At 52.0% G+C, this 19,507-nt stretch overlaps 1 protein-coding gene across 3 annotated transcripts in view; it reads left to right on the forward strand.

Moving 5' to 3' along the window:
- Positions 1 to 6,106: 6,106 nt before the first annotated feature.
- TACC1 (transforming acidic coiled-coil containing protein 1) overlaps positions 6,107 to 19,507 on the forward strand; it is a 105,482-nt gene continuing 92,081 nt past the window's right edge. For all 3 annotated transcript variants that reach the window (XM_040970352.1, XM_040970362.1, XM_040970420.1), the window contains exon 1: positions 6,107 to 6,183. In XM_040970352.1, the coding sequence (XP_040826286.1) occupies positions 6,107 to 6,183 (77 nt within the window). The remainder of the gene's footprint in view (positions 6,184 to 19,507) is intronic.

Consider the following 19,507-nt stretch of genomic DNA (forward strand, 5'->3'; position numbering starts at 1 on the left):
TCCCCTCTGTCTTTCCCCCTCTCCCCTCACCCTCTGTTTTGTCACGGAGGTGCCAGATGCAACACAAGGCAAGCTCCCAGGGCAGCACGGGGGGACTTGGTGTGTCTGCTGCTCAGCGTGGGACTCCCGTGGAACTCGGCAGTTTGGCACAGTTCGACTTTCTGGCTGATTGTCAGCATCTGTGGGGTGACTGGGCAGCGCTCCCCTGGCGCGATCTGTGGACCCTTAGGGTCTTGTATGCAGGAACCAGAAGGTGTGCCAGTCTGACTGCCCACACTGCCTGCCTCCTGGCCGCGCGCTCAGCTGGTTCTCAGAGTCCTGTGATCACCCACATGACAGGCCTGGGCCCAGCCCCCCAGTGTACCTGGCTAAAGGGCTCCGTGACAGCATGCAGGGTACCCACCACGGCAGAGAGACACACGCACATCATGGGAAAAGGTGGGCTGGGCATGGTTGGGTCATTGACAGCTATCAGAACTCGAGAGTCCACGCAGCCAGGCCCATCTGTTAACTTTCAAAAGAGCAAGTTGGCAGGCTTCTATTGGTAGGTTTGAAGCAAGCAACTTTCAAAAAGTACAGACTGATGGGCTATAGGGCAGTGCGTCTTATCTAACACCAGGGATCTCCTTCCTGAGGAGCGGTCTGCCTACGTGACCTGCCAGGTGTCCTGCCGGGTGTCACGTAGACTGTCAGGCCTGGAGTTCACAGCCCCCAGCCAAGAAAGTATCAGAAAGCACAAAGGCAAAAAACACTGAGGTTCTTCAGAGGTTGCTGAGACAGAGTGGTTTAGAGGCGGGAATCCGGGGGCACAGCTGGGTCAGGCCAAGGCACCTGCTCACACAGGAGACCTGTGCTCGGAACAGGCATGGCAGAGGAACTTGGGGAACTCCCCTACTAGGCCGCAGCTCTAGCTGGGGAGCACAAGAGCCAAGGCTGGGGACAGCCAGGCTAGGAAAAGCTGCAGCATTTGGGTGAGCCAGGGTTGGGGCCAGGCTGGTCTGGGGACAGGCCAGGCTGGTGAGGACGCAGCACTCATTGGCACACACGAGAGCCAGGACAGGGTGTGGGCCTCGCCCAGCAGAGTTAGGTTGTAACACCCACCAGCAAGACCTGAGACTGGGTACAGGCTGGGCTGAGCTAGGCTGTAACACCTGCTGGCAAATGCTGAGAACGGGGAAGATCACCTCAGACTGGGCTGCAGTGCCTGCTGATACGTGCAAGACCTGGGGCTGGGAGCAGACCTGGTAGGGGAACCTTGGGGTCTCTCCTGCTGGGCCACTGCTTCCAATGGTCAGTGTGCGAATTGGGACTGTGGTTGGGCCAGTTCAGGTAAGACTGTAGCACCTGGCATATAGACGGGTCTGGGGACAGTCTTAGCTGGGCTAGGCTGCTGCATCCATTGGCATTAGCGAGCCTAAATGGATACAGACCAGTAAGGCTAGCTAGACCACAATACCAGTTGACAAGTGCTAGGACTGGGTGAATCATGTCAGGATGGACTGGAGTACCCCCTGGCAGGCACAAGATTAGGACCAGGCCTTTAGGAGAACTGTGGGTACTCCCCTACTGGGCTGCAACTCCTGCAGGTGGAGCATGAAAGTCAGGGTTGGGCGCAGGCCAGGCTGGTTAAGGACAAGGTTGGTCAATGCATCATTGGCATATATGTGGGCCAGGTTTGGGAATAGGGTAAGCTGAGCTAAGCTACCGTACCCGTGGGTGTGCACAAGAGTCAGATGGGATGCAGGACAGACTGGGTTAGGCCACAGCACATGCAAAAATGGGGCTGGCTGCAAGCCTGGTGGGGGATACTGGGAGTGACCCCAACTAGGCTACAGCTCCTGCTGGCATGCATGAAGACCAACCTGTGGCTGGCAGAGCTGGGCTAGGCTATAAAACCCATCAGTTCACATGAGGGATGGAGCTGGAGCGGAACTGACCAGGCAGCTGCATCCACTGGGATGTGCACTGGCTGGTGCAGGTACTGGACTGACCCTGCACTGGCTGGTGCACACAGGAGTCAGGTCCAAGGCCACCCCAAGCCAGATTTCTTGGGGGACTCCCCAACTGCACCACTGGATTCCAACCCTGGCCACGGGGGAGACCACAAGATATGGAGTCCAACCTTGGAGTGCATGTGTCACAACTGGGCCTCCTCAGTTGCCAATGCCTGTGCAGTGGACAGCATGTCCACATGTACACGGAGGACCTGACAGCCAGCTCATCTAGGCCAGGAGAGGATGATGGATGTTTCTTTAGAGGATAGAAAGCTGAACAGAATGGACCACTCTCCTGGCCAAGCTTTGCAACATGTTCCTGGGTCTGCAGAGGCACTAAGGTGGGCCTGGTCAACCAATAGACCTTGGAAAGATTTTCTCAACTCTGGTGCAATGAAGCCCGTAACATCTGGGAATTATCAAACCCACTCAGGTAACACCATAAGAATGCTCTTCCCATCAGTCTCTAAGGTGTCATCGAAGGACCATCCCCTGTCCCAGGGTGCTGATGTAGTTTAACAGTAAGAAACAGCCTCCTCCCCTACCTCCTGTCAGAATCCATCCAACAGGACAGCTGGGACAGCAGGGGCCTGTGGGATCCTGTTGAGAAGAGGCTCCAGGAGAGAAGAGGCAAAGGGCCTCTCCCCGACAGTGCACTCCTGTCCCCAGTGAGTCCCTGGATGTGCTTCCATGCTCTCCTTGAGGATAGACGAACATCTGTGCTCTGTCTAGTAACCCAAGGACAGACGGCACTCCTTATCTAGTCCCCATTTCAACAGTGCTCTGACCAAGGCGCCTTGTCAGCCTCCTTGAACTCCCTGCTCCCAGACATGACCGAATCCTGAGTTGTGTTTGAACTATCGTTTTACTAAACTTTGTCAGGTGCCCAAGAGAGCACTGTCCCCCCCATTTCTTTTCAGTTGCATCTGCTCCCCAGGAACCTGCAAGGTAAATTTGGAAGTTGTTTCTCAAAAGCAAGACTTCCTCTTCACCATCTTTTCTCCCAGCCACCTGTGTCTTTGTACCAGCCTGAGTAACACATCCAGTCAAAAACATAAGGCAAAAACAGCCATAGGGCTCGGCGCGGTAGCCCAGTGGTTAAAGTCCTCATCTTGCATGCGCCAGGATCCTATATGGGTACCGGTTCTAATCCTGGCAGGTCCCACTTCCCTTCTAGCTCCCTGCTTGTGGCGTGGGAAAGCAGTGGAAGACAGCCCAAAGAAAGCCTTGGGACCCTGTACCCACGTGGGAGACCCGGAGAAGGCTCGGGGCTCCTGACTTCAGATTGGTGCAGCTCCAGCCATTGTGGCTACTTGTGGAGTGAATCACTAGACGGAAGATCTTCCTCTCTGTCTCTCATTCTCTTTGTATATCTGACTTTCTCTTGGCAGCCTGCGAGACAATCTGTCATGTTATTCTATAGCCCTGTCTTCTTCCCTGGACTCAGTTTCCCGGCAGCACACAGGGCGTGAGTCTCACTCTGCTCCTTTTCTCGCCAGCAGTCTTTGTGTCCTGTGTCTTTCCGCGCTGCCATCTTGTCTACACAAAGAGCCCTTCCCAGTCCCACCCTATACACCTGCTCCCCCTCTCCCATTTCCCCTTGCAATAACCCACTGAAAATAAAGCCGCTCCTCAGAGGAGGCTGAGTCACACAGGGTCAAGTTTGCATCATTGGTGGCACGTCAAGCTCACGGAATTTAAATAAACAATGAAATCCTTCCCACAAAAGTGTTAATTCTCATCTCACTACGCTGTCATTATTAAATGGTTATTTCCTATCTCAAAATACTCTTTGGAGGACATTTCAAAAAGTTCATGGAAATATTTTGGTACAAGGAATTTTGAGGGGCCAGCACAATGGTTCCTTGGCTAGCCCTGCACATACAAGTGGAGAAGGAGAGACAGATAAGATCTTCCATCCACTGGTTCATTCCCCAAGTAGTAACAGCCATACTGAGCTGTTACTGATCCGAAGCCAGGAGCCAGGAGCCTCTTCAGGTCGCCCACGCGGGTGTAGGGTCGACTGCTTTCCTAGGCCGCAAGCAGGGAGCTGGATGGGAAGTGGAGCAGCCGGGACACAGACCAGCATCCATATGGGATCCTGGTGCACACAAGGTGAGGACTTAGCCATCACGCTGGCCCAAATAAATTTTTAAAAATAAGAAAAAGAAATTTTTGAACAGCAGGCATACAGAAGGGATTTTCAAGAGTTCATGAAAGAGGCTGGCACAGTTATGGCACAGCAGGCTCTGCTGCTGCCTGCAGTATCCGTATGAGCACCAGCTTGAGTTCCTGTAGTGTCTGCTTCTCCACTTCTGACCCAGTGCCCTGCTGATGCTTCTGAGGAAGCAATGGATGACGGTTCAAGCACTTGGGCCCATGCCACCGGCGAGGAGAGCTGGATCAGCCAGGCCCCATCAGAGCTGTTGGGACTGTATGCGGAGTGAACCAATGGATGGAAAATTTCTCTCTGTCCTTCTCTCTGTCACTCTGCCATTCAAATAAATAAATCTTGAAAACAAAACAAAACAAAACAACGTTCAAGTGAGACCTGGGCTGCATCCTGGTCATTGGGCAATTGGATGAGCAACTCTGGTCATTTCAGGCATTCGGGGAGTGAACCAATGGGAACTTCCTCTCCTTCATCTCTGTCTGTGGGTCTCAAATAAATGTAAAACTGTAAAAGATTTTACATTTGCAAAAACATTTTTAGTCTATGCATAGTTTTTCATTATATGCATTTTCTTAAAAGATTTAGGTTATTTTTCCTGGAAAGGCAGATAGAGACAAGGACAGACAGAGAGAAAGATGTTCTGTACCCTGGCTCACTCCCCAAAGGGGTGCAGTGGCCAGAGCTGAGCTGGTAGTGCAGGGTCCAAGGCTTTGGGCCGTCCTCCGCTGCTTTCCCAGACCACAAGCAGGGGGCTGGATCAGAAGTGGAGCAGCCGGGACTAGAACTGGCACCCATATGGGATGCTGGCGCTGCAAGGTGGAGGATTAAGAGTCACCACTGGGCCCTCAGACTTTTGAAAGCGCCCTCAGGTAGTGTCTGCCGTGTGACAGCAGCCACATCACTGGAAACACTGTGAAAGCCACCAAAGATAATGTAACAAGGAGACTCTGAGTGTCCTCATCCTGTCTGGAAAAAAATCAAAACATAGCCACTTGGGTCTTTACTCTCCCCTGACTTCCTGTCAAGAAGTACCTGCAAGCTGACCACAGCTGCTTAGCCACTGACCCACGCATTCCCTCAGCACCTACATACACCATTAGGCACCAGGACACAGGGAGGGCAAGAAAATGTCGCCGCCATTAACACGCAATTACAAAACAAGATGCTGGGAGGCGAGGCACAGACATGTAGCCTAACAATCCAGACACTTCTGTCTTTGTCACAGTGCCTGGGTTCAAATTTCAGCTCTGGCCCCCAATGTCAGCTTCCTGTTAAGAGAACGCCATGGCTCAAGTAACAGGTCTCTGGCTACATTCGGGGGGCGGGGGGCACCTGGGTTGCATTCTGGGCTTCTGGCTCAGCCGGTGCCGGCGTTTGGGGACAGAACCAGCAAATGGCAGGACTCTCTCCCTTTCTCTCCCTCCCTTGTCCTTGGAGGGGGAAGGCCACACCCCTTCGCAGGGCAGCCAGAGGCCGAACCGCCTCACTGCTGGAGTCTCTCTCTGCATTAGCTGCTCTGCGGCCTCTTCCCGCCACTTCCTTCCGTTCGGAGACCGTGACCGAGCGGGAAAAGGGCGCCCTGACCCTCCAGCCTCCGTCCCGCTCCACCTGCCGTCCTCCACCACCCCAGGGCTCCCTCGCTGCCCGTGGCGCTTCTGCAGCCCGGAGAATGATCCGGCCGGCAACTCCCCGCCGGGCACCCAAGCAGGGCGCAGTGAAACCCTGCCAGCAGCAAGCAGGAAAGTGGGCTGTGGCTTTAGCCACCTCCTCCCTGCGACTTTTCCCGGCGGCCGGACCCTAAGGCAGGGCCACTCCCCGCCCACCCTCAGCCCCACCCTTTTTCCTCCTCCGCCCCCGCCGCCTCCCCGCGCCGAGGTCCCGAGCAGAGCCGCGCGCCGCGGAGCACGGGGGGCACCGCCGGGGGCACACGTCGCGCGCGATGGGAGCCTCCCACTCGCAGACCCCGAGGGGCCGGGAACCCGCCTCGGAGAGGTCCCCGAGGCTTGGGGAGACCGCGTGAGTCCCAGGTCCCTCTCCGGGGGCCACCTTTGGGAGGGTGGAGTGGGTGCGTGCCAACCCGGAATGGACGCGCCAGACTTTTGTCCCAGAAGGGCTGGGCAGGCCGGGGTCCGGGTACCGCGGCATGGGGCGCGAGCACTCGCGGGTTGGCCTGCTAGGGACCTCATCCCACCGGAGCCTCACCCTTTCGGGACTCCGCCCTCATCTCCCGCCCCCAGGAGCCCCACAGCGACAGCTTTGCGCCCCGGCCCGGGGACTGCCACCCTGTTCAAACGCTGGGGAGAGAAGGAGTTTTGCGCCACGCGCGCAAGCGGGAAAAGTGCACGTGTCCTAAAAGGCCTTGGAGTGAGCTACGATTCAGGAAGGCGTGGGCCGTTAGAAAGGGGCCGCTGTGTCCGGGGGGCCTTGGGGTCCCGCGATGCCGACTCAGTGAGCCTGGCTGGCGAGAACTCCCTCTCATGTTTGCTCCGAGGGCCTCGTGGTGATCTCAACAGAAGGACTGCATTGTGGTCGCAGCAATTAGGCTTTTGTTCTAGGACAGGCAACAATTGGGGACACCGAGTACTGCACACAAGCTGCGAAGGGCATTTTTTTTTTAAATGTGATTTAGAGCAAGTGTCATGCTTGGCAAATGAACAAGAAGTTGAGTACCCAAACAGTCTTAAATGTTTAATTTAAAAAAAAAAAACTTTTTAAAAATTTGTTTTAGAATGTACGTGCGCCTTGCAGGCGACGCAGTGTTGAGGAAAGCATGCTCTTTAATAAAGTGCATGTCAAACTTAGAAAGGCACCTGTCCGCCCTGGAGGCCACCCTGACCGCCTGCTGGGGAGAGCTGTCTAAAGGCAAGCTAGTCTCTGAATGTGGGAAGAGTTGTGTCTCCAGGAACCGTGTGTAGGTTGGGAGATCTGAGCTTAGTGCAGATAGCTCATTCAGGCTCAGAACTGCAGCGCGTACAGGCGGCCAGATGCTTCTAAATGGTGTGTGTCATTTAATTCTCAGGAGTGCTGAGTTGGTGCTACTCATGCCTCCATTGATGAGGAAATGGTTGAGTTGGTTTCTATTAATGTCTTTATTGAGAATGGAATGAGCGCAGAGAGATCAAGTAACTTGTGCAAGGTCACATTGGCGGAAAGTGGTGGCCTTGGACCTTGGAGTTCATGGCGCAACCTCAGATTTGGGACTGTCCTTGGAAAAGGAACATCTGTCTTAACTGGCAAAACACACTCCCTTTCCTCCAAATAGGATGAGATCAGAATGAACAGCTCTTAATAGCCGAAGTTCACTTAAGTTTTTAAACTGTGTTGACTTACCTGTATTTGAAAAGGAGACTGACAAAAAGAAAGACCGTCTATTCTGATTTACCCGCCAGGTGCCAGCCACAGGACTGGGACAAGCCAGGAACCCAGAACTCCACTTGGCTCTCCCACAGGGGTGCCAGGCACCCAGGTTTCCTCTGCCGCGTTCCAGGGACACGTTGGCAGGAAACTGGATCGTAAGCAGAGGTCAGGCTGATGGTGGCCGCTTCCATATGGGATGTCGGCTTTTCTGAGTAGCATTGTAGCCCAGTGCAACACAGTGCCTGCCCCAAAATTGATTTAACTTAAAAAATGTGTTTGTTTTATTTTTAATTTGAAAGGCAGCATACCAGAGATAGAGGGAAGGGGGAAGAGAGAGGGAGATCTTCCATCTGATGACTCATCCTTCAAATAGGGCTTGCCAGTCTGAAGGCGGGAGCCAGGAGTTTCTTCCAGGTCTCTCAGCTGGGTGCAGGGGCCCAAGCATGGAGGCCATGGGAGGACTGACTTGAACGTCGAACATGGGCCCCAAAGACTAACGAGACTCCCTCCAGTTTAGGCTTGGCACCATCTTGTTCTCCGCGGATCCACTGTAACCCTGTTCTCCACCAATCCAATCCGCTGTAAGCCCATGGCGCTGTGCGCGACAGCCCTGCCCATGCATCCCTCGCGGCCCCATGCTCCCAGTAGCCGCCCCCTGGGTACACAGTGTGCCGCAGCCCTCTCTCTCTCTCTCTCTCTAGCTTATGCCCCTTCCCTCCCGCTGCCCTCCCGTGGAGCCCCCTCCTGTCACCATGGCTGGGGACCTGTCTGTCTGCTTTCTCTCTCTGCCTCACTCTCTCCCCATGGCCATCTTTCTCTGCCCTGCTTTTGCTCGCTTCCCCGTGGCCACTTCTGCTGGAATAAAGACCTCCTGTGTGACTTGCTGGCATCTGGCATATCGGATTGGTGGTGAAAATTCCTAACAGGCCATCGTCCCTGCTTTCACAGACGTATTAGCAGGGATGCTGGATCAGAAGTGGAGCAGCCAGAACTAGAACCGGCACTCATATGGGATGCTGGCGCTACTGGTGGAGGCTTCGCTGGCCCCGATTTAGCATTTTAGAAACAGTGGACAACTGTGTAACACTGAAGGAAAGTGAAAGGTTCAGGAGGCATTCTAGGTACTGTTCCAGACTTCTCTGTGTGTCTGCACTTCCTCACTGGTGAAGGGCAATGATACCATTATGTACTTTCTTTTAAAAAAAATTTATTTTTATTGGAAAGTCAGATATACAGAGAGGAGGAGAGATAGAGAGGAAGATCTTCCATCCGCTGATGCACTCCCCAAGTGAGCGCAACAGCTAGAGCTCAGCCAATCCAGAGCTAGGAGCTCTTCCAGGTTTTCCACGTGGGTGCAGGGTCCCAAGGCTTTGGGCCGTCCTCGACTGCTTTCCCAGGCCACAAGCAGGGAGCTGGATGGGAAGTAGAGCTGCTGGGATTAGAACCGGTGACCATATGGCATCCTGGCATGTGCAAGGTGAGGACTTTAACCACTATGCTATTGCGCTGGGCCCCTGAGTTGTTGTCTGATCTCCCAAGTTTATGCAGAATGCTGTTGAAGCCAAGGATGACGGGCTGTTTAGTGTCCAGGTCATGTGGCCAGGCTTGCTGTGTAACTTGGAGTTAACTACACAACCATTCTGTAATGTATGCTCCAGGAGGGGACTCAGCATGTGCAATGGGCTCAGTCATCGGGGCGTCATGTTTTCACTCAGTTACCAAAGCTTTAACCATCGGTGAGGACCTGCCTGAGATGCTTCACATTTCACCAAGTGGGCCTAAAAGCCCTCGGCATCAGGTCCCGTCTTGGCACTTGGCCTGGGATGCTCCCTCTTCTCCACTCAGGTGGATGTGCAAAGAAGCACCAGACCACACCTATAGTCAGCCGTGGGGTCACAGGTCAGCGAGGGCAGGCTCTGCCTGCACAGCACTCGGCAGGTGCGGGTGGAACATTGTGGAAATGTGAGACTCCACACCTGTAAGACGCATGAAAAGCAAGAAGTGTGCTTCTTATTTAAGTCTGGGCTTGGGCACAGACACAAGGCCACATCTCCCTAGGGTCCAGGAAGGAGGGGAGGAGTGGTGTGTGTCCCCGGCTCCAGAGTGCAGCCGGATACATGCTCGTTGCGGATAACACTGACCTCCAGGAAATTCAACTTGGGCTGTGGCATTTTCAAAAAAAAAAAAAAAAAAAGTGCCATTTTATGCGTTTTCTTTGAAATGTGTGTGGACATCTTAGCAATAATTCACTGGTGCTGAAATTGTTTCAGATTGTTTGTAATTTATGTTCAGAATTATGTGATCAGATTATGAAAGTAACCAGATACGTCTCTTACAAAAGCTCCATTGTGAGAGATACAAACCAAGTATGGATGGACAGGAAATATCTGGTTTGAAGATCAAACTTATTCTTCTTGATAGCTGTAGCTGCCATAATTGTCCAAACTCTAGGAAATGAAACACTGGCTTTGGTTAGGAAACCTGGAGAGAGTGGCTGCTTCCAGCTTGGCCCAGCCCTGGCCGTGGCAGGCTTTTGCAGAGTGACTCATTAGATGGAAGCTCTCTTTCTCTCCCTACCTCTTTAAAGTAAAATATGTAGGTGTTTAACTTGGCATTTGGACAAATTTCATCTTTAAAATGGCAAAAGCTAGGAGTTACGACAGCAGGTCAAGCCACCACCGCCTCATCTGGGCCTTGGTTTGTATTCTGCTTTCTCCACTTCCATTGCAGCTTCCTGAGGGTGGCCTAGGAAAGGCAGCAGAAGATGCCCAAGGCTTTGGTCCCCTGCCACCTGCCTGGGAGACCTGGACGAGAGGCTCTTTGCGTCAGCAAGGCCCAACACTGACTGTTGCAGCCATCTGGAAAATGAACCAACAGATGGAGGATCTCTCCTCTTTCTCTCTCCTCTCTCTCTCAGGAACTCTGATTTTTAAAATAAATAAATATTTTTCAAATATCAAAACCAATAAAGTGGCAAAACTGGTGTGTATTATGAGCACAGGCCCAAGGCACAAGTTAGTTGTGTGTATGCAAGCATATGCATTGGATGCTGTGCTGGGATCTTTGGCAGCGTATTCATGGCTGAGCTGGGTGTTTGCCGAGGGCAGTGACCTGTGCTAACTCAGCAGGGCCCCTTAGAGAAGCAAGCTAATCACGTTTCTTTAAGACTTATTTATTTAAAAGGTGGAACGACAGAGAGAGAGAGATATCTTTCGTCCTCTGGTCCACTCTCCAAATGGCTGCATTGGCTGTGGGTCCAGATCAAACCTGGGAGGCAGGAGCTCTGTGTCAGCATCCCATGTGGGTGATGGGGGAGCCCCTGGGACTTGAGAGGACCCCATCTTCTGCTGCATCAGAACTGAGTGGCTGTACTCTGATATTGGATGTTGGTGTTGTAGGCATCAGTTTCCTGACCATCTTTTTTGGGGTGCTTTTTCCAGAGGGTTGTATGCAGATGTGTTTGGGGCTGTGATATTTTGATGAAATCGCTTAGTTGGCTGTTACTGTCGGCAGCAGGGCCGAGATGGGCCTCTCTGAGCAGTAGAGGCCTGCGGAGGGATTGAATAACCCCAGACAGCAGAGCCCTGCGATTCGCTGGGGAATCTGGTTGCTGATGAATTCACCACTCAGTGTAGCTCATCTGTTTGGTATGCAAGAGAGGCACCTGTTGTTACTCCTGACTGGTTACACTTGAGTAACAAATGTTTGCATTTGGAAATTTGCTTCAAAGAGTAGGCCAATGGAAAAGTCAGGCAGAGTTTCTGAAACCTTGAGGGATTTTGCTGAGATGTGTTGGTCCTGTACAATGTTTGCTGAACTGTAAAATCAGGCACAGCTAGGCTGAAGTGCCTGCTGATGGCCAGTCACGATGGCACACGTGACCCTGACATGAAGGTGAAAGTGCCGGTTTGTACTGTCTTGGACCCCCCCAAAATATGGCTCAAAATGAGTAACTTGAGGGTAAACTTTTAAAAAAGGATTTATTTACTTTATTTGAAAGGCAGTTGGAGAAACAAAGATAAAAAATCTTTCAGGCCTGGCGTGATGGCCTAGCGGCTAAAGTCCTCACCTTAAACGCGCAGGGATCCCATATGGGCACCGGTTCTAGTCCCGGCGGCCCCACTTCCCATCCAGTTCCCTGCTTGTGGCCTGGGAAAACAGTTGAGACGGCCCAAAGCCTTGGGACCCTGCATCCATGTAGGAGACCTGGAAGAGGCTCCAGGTTCCTGGCTTCAGATCGGCATAGCACCGGCCGTTGTGGCTACTTGGGAAGTGAACCATTGGACAGAAGACCTTTCTCTCTGTCTCCCCTCCTCTCTGTATATCTGCCTTTCCAATAAAAATAAACAAATCTTTAAAAAAGCAAAAAGAAATCTTTCATCTACTGGTTCACTCTGGAGAGCTGGATTGTCCAGAGCTGGAACTGTTGGCGGCAGCCGGGAGCTTCTTCTGGATCTCCCACGTGAGTGCAGGGGCCCAAGGCCTTTGGCCATCCTCCTCTGATTTCCAAGGCTATTAGCAGGGAGCTGGATGGGAAGTGAAGGAGGTGGGACTTGAACCAGTGCCTGTATGGGGGGGGTGTCAGCACTGCAGGTGGAAGATTAACATGCTATTCCACTGTGCTGGCCCCCAGAGCACCGTTTCATATCCCACCAACAGTGCATGAGGGTTAATTTCTCCACATCCGCACCAACACTTGCCTTTGCCTTTTTTTTTTTTTTTTGTAATTAATTAGTTTTATTTATTTGAAAGTCTGAGAGACACAGAAAAAGAAAGAGGAAGAAACAAAGACAGATGAAGATCTTCCCTTTCACACTTACCTGCTGGGCCAGGCTGACGCCAGGAGCCAGTAACTCAATTCAGGTCTCCACGTGGATGACGAAAACCCCAGGTTCTGGAGCCGTCAGTGTGCACCTTAACAGGAAGTGAGCTGGGAGGGAAGCTGCGACTCAAACACTCACCCCTTGTTGTGTGTAAATAATCAGACTAGTGGGTGTGAAGTAGTATTTTATTTGGGTCATTAAAATGCGTTTGTTTGCATTTTATTTGAAAGATAGAAGGGAGATCCGTTGGTAGTTTCCTTCCCAAGTGCCCTAAATTCAGCCTGGGTCTTGCACGTGAGTGACCAACCCGCGCATCCGAGCCGTTGTCTGTTGCCTTCCAGGCTGAACAGCTGCAGAAGGTCGGAGCAAAAGGGAAGTAGCTGGGATTCCAACGAGGCGCTCCGTTTCCTTTGTTGCCTTTGTATTTGGTGTTACATTCCTTGGGTCTTACTCTCAGAGTTTTATCATTTTAGCTCCGTAGTATATAGCTCTCCCATCCACTTGGAGATCATTCTTCTGGAGGGGGACCCAGTTTTCCTGTTGGAAAGAATCTCCTTTTCCCATCAAGTGATCTTGCCGTCCTTGTTGCAAATCAGTCAGCCATACACGCGAGGGTTTGCCTCTGGGCTGTCTTCATTTCCAGCGGTTTCTGCCGCTCTCCTAATGTCAGTACCATACTGTTTTGATTACTGTAGTTTAGAAATAAGTTTTGGAATCAGGAAGTGTGAGTCCTTCAACTTTGTTCCCTTTTTCTTCTTAAATTATTTTTTTTAATTTATTTTTACTTTTGGTGATGTTTACATAATTGATCAGGGTGGGAAGGGTAGAGTATTAGGGGAAAGTGGGTGAGACCATTGTTTCTGAATTTTCTTTTTCTTCATTCTGTATCTGGGGGGAAGGGAGAGATGAGAGGAGAAGCCGCACACAGCCTCCCAACTGCCTCAGGATCCAAAGATGGGGAACAGCCACCTGATAGCATCCCAAGGTCCCTAATGTAGAGCATTTTCTGACGGTTCTGCTCAAGTGGTTTCGATAGTTCTGAAATGCTGTCAATCTCACCAATTCCAAAGTCCATTGGCTGACATAGGCCATCTCAGAGTCTCCATTTGCTGTCAGTGCTTGGCTGGGGTAGTTGTCCAATTGGTTCTGCCCTCCTTCCTCTGCTGTGGTACCAGACGTCCTCTGCAGGCCCTAATGGACTGTCCTATCCTCCTTGTGCTTCTGGGTATCCAACCACCGCTCTGTCTAAGCCACTGAGGATGCCCAGTTCTGACACACACACTCCACAGTTCGTCAGTCCACAGATTCTGCAGTTCTCCCCCCATGTGCCGGAGTCCAGCCCCAGCTGAGTTCGGAACTTGCGAAGGGTGTGTGGATGAGGCACAAAGAAAGAGACGGACCACTAGGACTTCATCATCATAATGGACGACGCACTAAAGCTGTCTGCTTTACTTATACAAAATCAGTCAAACTCTGGCTCAGATTTTTTACGTCATGGTCAAGTGGGTGTTTCTAAAGATAACTCTGCCATTTGTTTCACCTAAGGCTAGGATGTTATTCACCTGGTGCCTGGCACCTGGCGCCTGGCTAGGAAAAGATTCTCAATAGATGGTGCATCAATCAGTAACACATTCCTACCACAATTACTCTACAGCTTGGTCTTGAGACAGTCAAGGAAGGAAGGGCTTCACAGGAGGGACCGAAAAGATCAAAGTAAGAGGGAAAGAATAGATTCCCACTACACCTGAAGACGGAACACCCTTGATTAGCATAGGATCAAAAGGGGAGTTAGCACCCTTGATTAGCATATTGCCACAGGATGCAGCCATAACAGCAATAACAGCTTTTTGGCTAAAAACGGTAACAGCAACATCAGCTTCTAAGCTCCCATTGATAACAGTAACTCTGCAGAGGCAGACAATGCCTAAATAGATTATAGAATTCTCAGTGGGGTTGTCCGGTGTCCATGCAAAGGGAGGCAGAGCTGCATTCAGGTGTTGTAGAGACATCCGCAGGGCCTTGCCACACAGCGGGACATTCCTTGTCGCCTTGCCTGCAATAGAACGATACTCTACACACCTTCCTGTCTTCCACATCCATCACAGACCCCATCACCCATGGTTGGGAGTTCTGAGTTCAGCGGTTCAGTTGGGGGGATCCCCATAAAAACTTCATCTGAGGTGATCCCAGACCTGACTCTGGTGTGAGCTTGCCGATATACAGTCTGGCTCAGTCCGTTACCCACGTCTGCCTGCACACACTGTGGTAATTTTATTTGTATTGTTGTTTACATAGTTGAGAGGGATGTATGTCCATATGGGCTTCCAATGAGGGTGGAGAAGGTCGAGATAGGGAAGAAGGTGGGTGGGATAAATGGTTCACTTTTTTTTTCTGCTGTGTCCACTGGTGGGGAGGGGGAGGGACCACTCCTTGCTGTCAGACTACATCAGCACCCCGGGGGGTGGGGGATGGTCATCTGATGACACTTGGAGACCCTCATGTGGGTTAGAATGTTCCATGGATGTTATTTGAATGCTGTTGAGAGTTCTGCGATATGGGGTTGGCTTTGTCGCAGACACTTGCTACAGAACTTGGCCAGGAAGAATGGTCCAAATTTGTTTGGTTTTCCAGCTTCTGACAAGGCACTTGGTGTCCCCTGCTAGCCTAGATAAGCTGGCTCTCGTGTCTCTGGTGTGGATCTGGGCATGCTGTGTGCTGCACAGGCATCAACAGCCGAGGAGGCCGATACATGCAATCTAAGGTTGGAATCCTGTGATTGTCCCTGTGGCTGGGGTTTAAGTCCAGCAGTGCAGTTGGAGAGCACCCCAAGAAACCTTGCCTGGGGTGACCTCAGACTTGCCTCTTGTGTGTGCTAGCTAATGCGTGGTCAGGTTCAGTCCATTACCTGCACCAGCCAGTGCACATCCCAGTGGATGCAGCTGCCTGGTCAGTTCTGCTCCCAGCCCCATACCTCATGCAAATTGATGGGTGCTGCAGTCCAGCCCAGCCAGCCAGCCACAGGTCCTCACACACACACACCAGCAGATGCCATGGCCTTGTTGGGACAATCCCCAGTAATCCCCACCAGACCCAGTCCCAGTTTTTGTGCATGCCACCATGTGCTGCAGCCTCCTTCAGCCCAGCCTGCATCCCATCTGCTCTTGTGCAGACCCCATGACTACTGCAACTTAGGTCAGCCCAACTCCCCTTGTCCCCAGACACAGCCCACATATATAGTGATGGATGCCACTGCTTTGTCCAGCCTGGCCTACTCCCATCCCTGGTTATCATGCTCACCAGCAGGGATTGCAGCATAGTAGGAGAGTCCCCACAGTTGCCTACTCGGCATGCTCCCAGCCCAGGTCTTGCCTTTGCAGAGCGTGCTGCTTTCCAGCCTGACACGACTTGCACCCAGTCCCTGCACTAGCCAATGGGTGCTACAGCCTAGCTTGGCCAGTCTTACCCATCTTGGCTCTCACATGCGCCAGCGAGTGTGGCAGCCTAGCCCAGCCTGGTTCACTCCCAGACCACATACCTGCCAATGGGTGCTACAGCCCAGCCTAGTCTAGCCTGCCCCAGCCCTAGCTCTCATGCTCAGTGGTGGAAGCAGCAGCCTAGAAGGGGAGTCCTACTAAAGTTCCCCTTCCAGGCCCATTTACAGCCCTGGATCTGCTGTGTTGTGGCAGGTACTGCAACCCAATCTGGCATGGCTCACTCCCAGACCTGGCACTCACTGGTAGGTATTATGGCATATCCCTACCAGCTCGCACCTGTTCTGTCTCTCACTGGCAGGTACTACAGCCTAGATCACCCAGGAGCCAACACTCATATGAACTGGCACGTGCCATGGCCTAGCCCAAGTTGTCCACACCCATTCTGGCTCTCATGAACAACCTGGTCCACCCCCAGACCCAGCTCACATGTATGCCAGTGGGTGCTGCAGCCTTGCCTAGCCTGGCCTGGCCTGGCCTTCCCTCAGCCCCTGGCCCAGACATCCCTCTGGTTCCCCTCCCCCCCAAACCATTCTCTCTCAAGTCCCTTGCCTATGTGTGAGTGCAGTGGCCCAATTCGTGGAGGGCCAAGTTACTTTTCACCTGTCAAGCGTGTCCTCTGTGGCCCCCACTCCAATATATTCCCAGCCCCTCTCCTCTGGTCAGTCTGCAGCTCCCCCCCCCCATTGCATGATTGTGTGTGGCAGCAAGGTGTCCCCTGCCTTCTGCTCTGAGGTGCCACATGCCAGCATGCAGAATTCCCTATGTATCTTTAAAAGAAAAAAGTAAAGAAATTAGTGTGATGGCTCAGCTGCCTAATCCTCCTTCTGCAAGTGCTCGCATCCCATTATGGGTGCCAGTTCATTTTCTGGTTGCCCCACTGCACATCCAGGTCTCTGCTTATATCTTGAGAAAGCAGTGGAGGTTGGCTTCAAGCCTTGGGACCCTGGACCAGTGTGGGAGATCCCAAAGAAGCTCCTGGCTCCTGGCTTCAGATCGGCTCAGCCCCAGCAACTGGTTCACCCATTTGGGGAGTGAACCTGTGGATGGAAGAGCTTCCTCACTCTGTCTCTTCTCTTTGTCAATCTGCCTTTCCAATAAAAATAGATAAGCAGAAAAAGTACTGTAGGAAGAAAAAAAAAGTAGCATTAACCAGGCCCAGAATACCTTCTCGCTATTGGCTGCTCTTCTCCCAGCAGGAGAAGTACATGGCAGCCTAGACAATTGCCTACAGCTAGGGTTTTCGAAATCATTTGGATCTTTGTGTTTTCTTGAGTTTTTTTGTTTTGTTTTGTTTTTGCTTTTTCTCTTTAACCAGACTTACTCATTTGAAAGGCAGTGTGTATGTGTGTGTGAAAAAGAGACCCCATCTGCTAGTTCATTCCCCAAGTGGCCACAAGGGGCTCCGGAAGTCCATCAGGTCGGTCGATACAGAAGCACAGACAGTTTCCAAGGCTTTCCCAGGAGAGTTAGCAGGGGGCTGGATTGGAAGTGGAGCAGCTGGGACTCTGATGTGGGATGCTGGCGTTGCTGTCAGGGGCCTCCTTCTCTCCTTTGAAATCAGTCCTCTGAGACCAGCGCTGTGGCACCGGCCTCTCACGTGGGCACCAGCTCATGTCCTGGCTGCTCTACTTCGATCCGGCTCTCTGGGCAAGCGGTAGAGGATGGGCCAAGTGTTAGAGCTCTTGCCATCCATGTGGGAGACCCAGATGAAACTCCTGGCTCCTGGCTTCAGCCTGATTTAACACGGGACCACTGTAGCCATCTGGGGAGTGAACCAGTAGATAGAAAATACCTCTTTCTGTCTCTCCCTCTCTGTAAATCTGCAACGTATGTTTTTTTTTTTTTTTCAAAGAAATGTTTATTCATTCTACCAAATAGCTGAGAAAAGTTAAGGCAAAGTTAGATGGTGAAAAGGGAAATCTAGTCCCCTTGTGGCTAAAAACGCTTGGCCACCAACCTTCATCTGTGGCTTCTGAAATTAACAGCACACTCCTGCTGGTAGCCTCCAGCCCCGCCCAGTTCTCTAAGTTCTCTGCTTCCCAGCCTCTGCAGCCCTCTCCACTCCATCCTGCCCTCCAGATGTCACTCTTGCACAGGGACACAGGCCCACTGGGCACCTGCTGCCCTTCCACATGGACCCCCTTCACCTGCCTCCCTTCGCCTGGCAGCTCAGTCCTCCATTCCTTCCTGGGAACAAGTGGGTGGGCTCCTTGCTGCCTTCCCGTCTCTCAGCACTCGCCCATTCAGCTCACAGCAGGTTCTCGGCCAACACCTTTGTGCTGAAGACATGACTGCAGGGTGGGCAGGGGGAAAAGTTGCTGGGGCAGCGTGCCCGCATGTGATGGAGGTCTAGCATTCTCCCATGCCAGCCATCCAGGACTCACCCATCGAGGATGCCAGAGGAGGGAGTACAGACACGTATACTTGTTTATGATCAGCGAATAGACATCTTTGGAATTCTTCATGCACCTCTGATGAACAATTTACATGCTTATGAGTTCAATGACAAGGTCAAGAAATTCACGAGCGTTGTAAAGTTTGCTTTACATTATGGTATGTTGTCAAGTTATTACCCAAAAGCAGTGCCAAATTATTCTTCCAGCAGTACATGACAGTGACTTTCTCATAGCATCAATAGTGGCCACCACCTTTTAGAATAAATATTAGCTTTTTCATGTTTGAAAGCCAAACAGAGGGGTGGGTGCTGTGGCATAGTGGCTTAAGCTGCTGCCCACAACACCAGCAGTTCAGGCTGGATGGGAAGTGGGGCTGCCGAGATTAGAACTGGCATCTTTATGGGATCCTGGCACCTTGCACATGCTGGGATCCCATATGGGCACCAATTCGTATCCTGGCCGTCCTACTTCCCATCCAGCTCCCTGCTTGTGGCCTGGAAAAGCAGTCAAGGACGGCCCAAAGCCTTGGGCTCCTGCACCCGCATGGGAGACCTGGAGGAAGTTCCTGGCTCCTGGCTCAGATTGGCACAGCACCGGCTGTTGCGGTCACGTGCGGGAGTGAATCATCGGATGGAAGATCTTCCTCTCTGTCGCTCCTCTTCTATCTGACTTTGCAATAAAAATTTTTAAAAATCTTTTTAAAAAAAAAGTGACTAAAGGGCCCGGTGCGGTGGCGCAGTGGTTAAGGTCCTCGCCTTGCACGCCCGGGATCCCATATGGGTGCCGGTTCTATCCCAGCAGCCCCGCTTCCCATCCACCAGCTGCCTGCCTGTGGCCTGGGAAAGCAGTCGAGGACGGCCCAAAGCTTTGGGACCCTGCACCCGCGTGGGAGACCCAGAAGAGGCTCCTGGCTTCGGATCGGCATAGTATCGGCCGTTGCGCTCACTTGGGGAGTGAATCATCGGACAGAAGATCTTCCTCTCTGTCTCTCCTCTCTGTATATCTGCCTTTCCAATAAAAATAAAATAAATCTTTAAAAAATAAGTTACTAAAAGGAGTGAAATTCTCCCTATTTTTTTAAGATTTATTTTTATTCATAACATAGTCTTGGAGGGGAGACAGAAATAGAGCCCATGGCCTGGTCCACCACCTAAGTGATCATGACTGCTGGGACTGGGCTGGGCCGAATCTAGGAGCCAGGAGCTTCTTCTGGGTCTCCCACGTGGGTGCAGGGACGCCCAAGCACTTGAGCCATCCTCTCCTGCTTCTG

This window comes from Ochotona curzoniae, unplaced genomic scaffold (assembly GCF_017591425.1).
Source record: "Ochotona curzoniae isolate NIBS_2020 unplaced genomic scaffold, NIBS_Ocur_1.0 contig_1976, whole genome shotgun sequence".
Taxonomy (NCBI): domain Eukaryota; kingdom Metazoa; phylum Chordata; class Mammalia; order Lagomorpha; family Ochotonidae; genus Ochotona; species Ochotona curzoniae.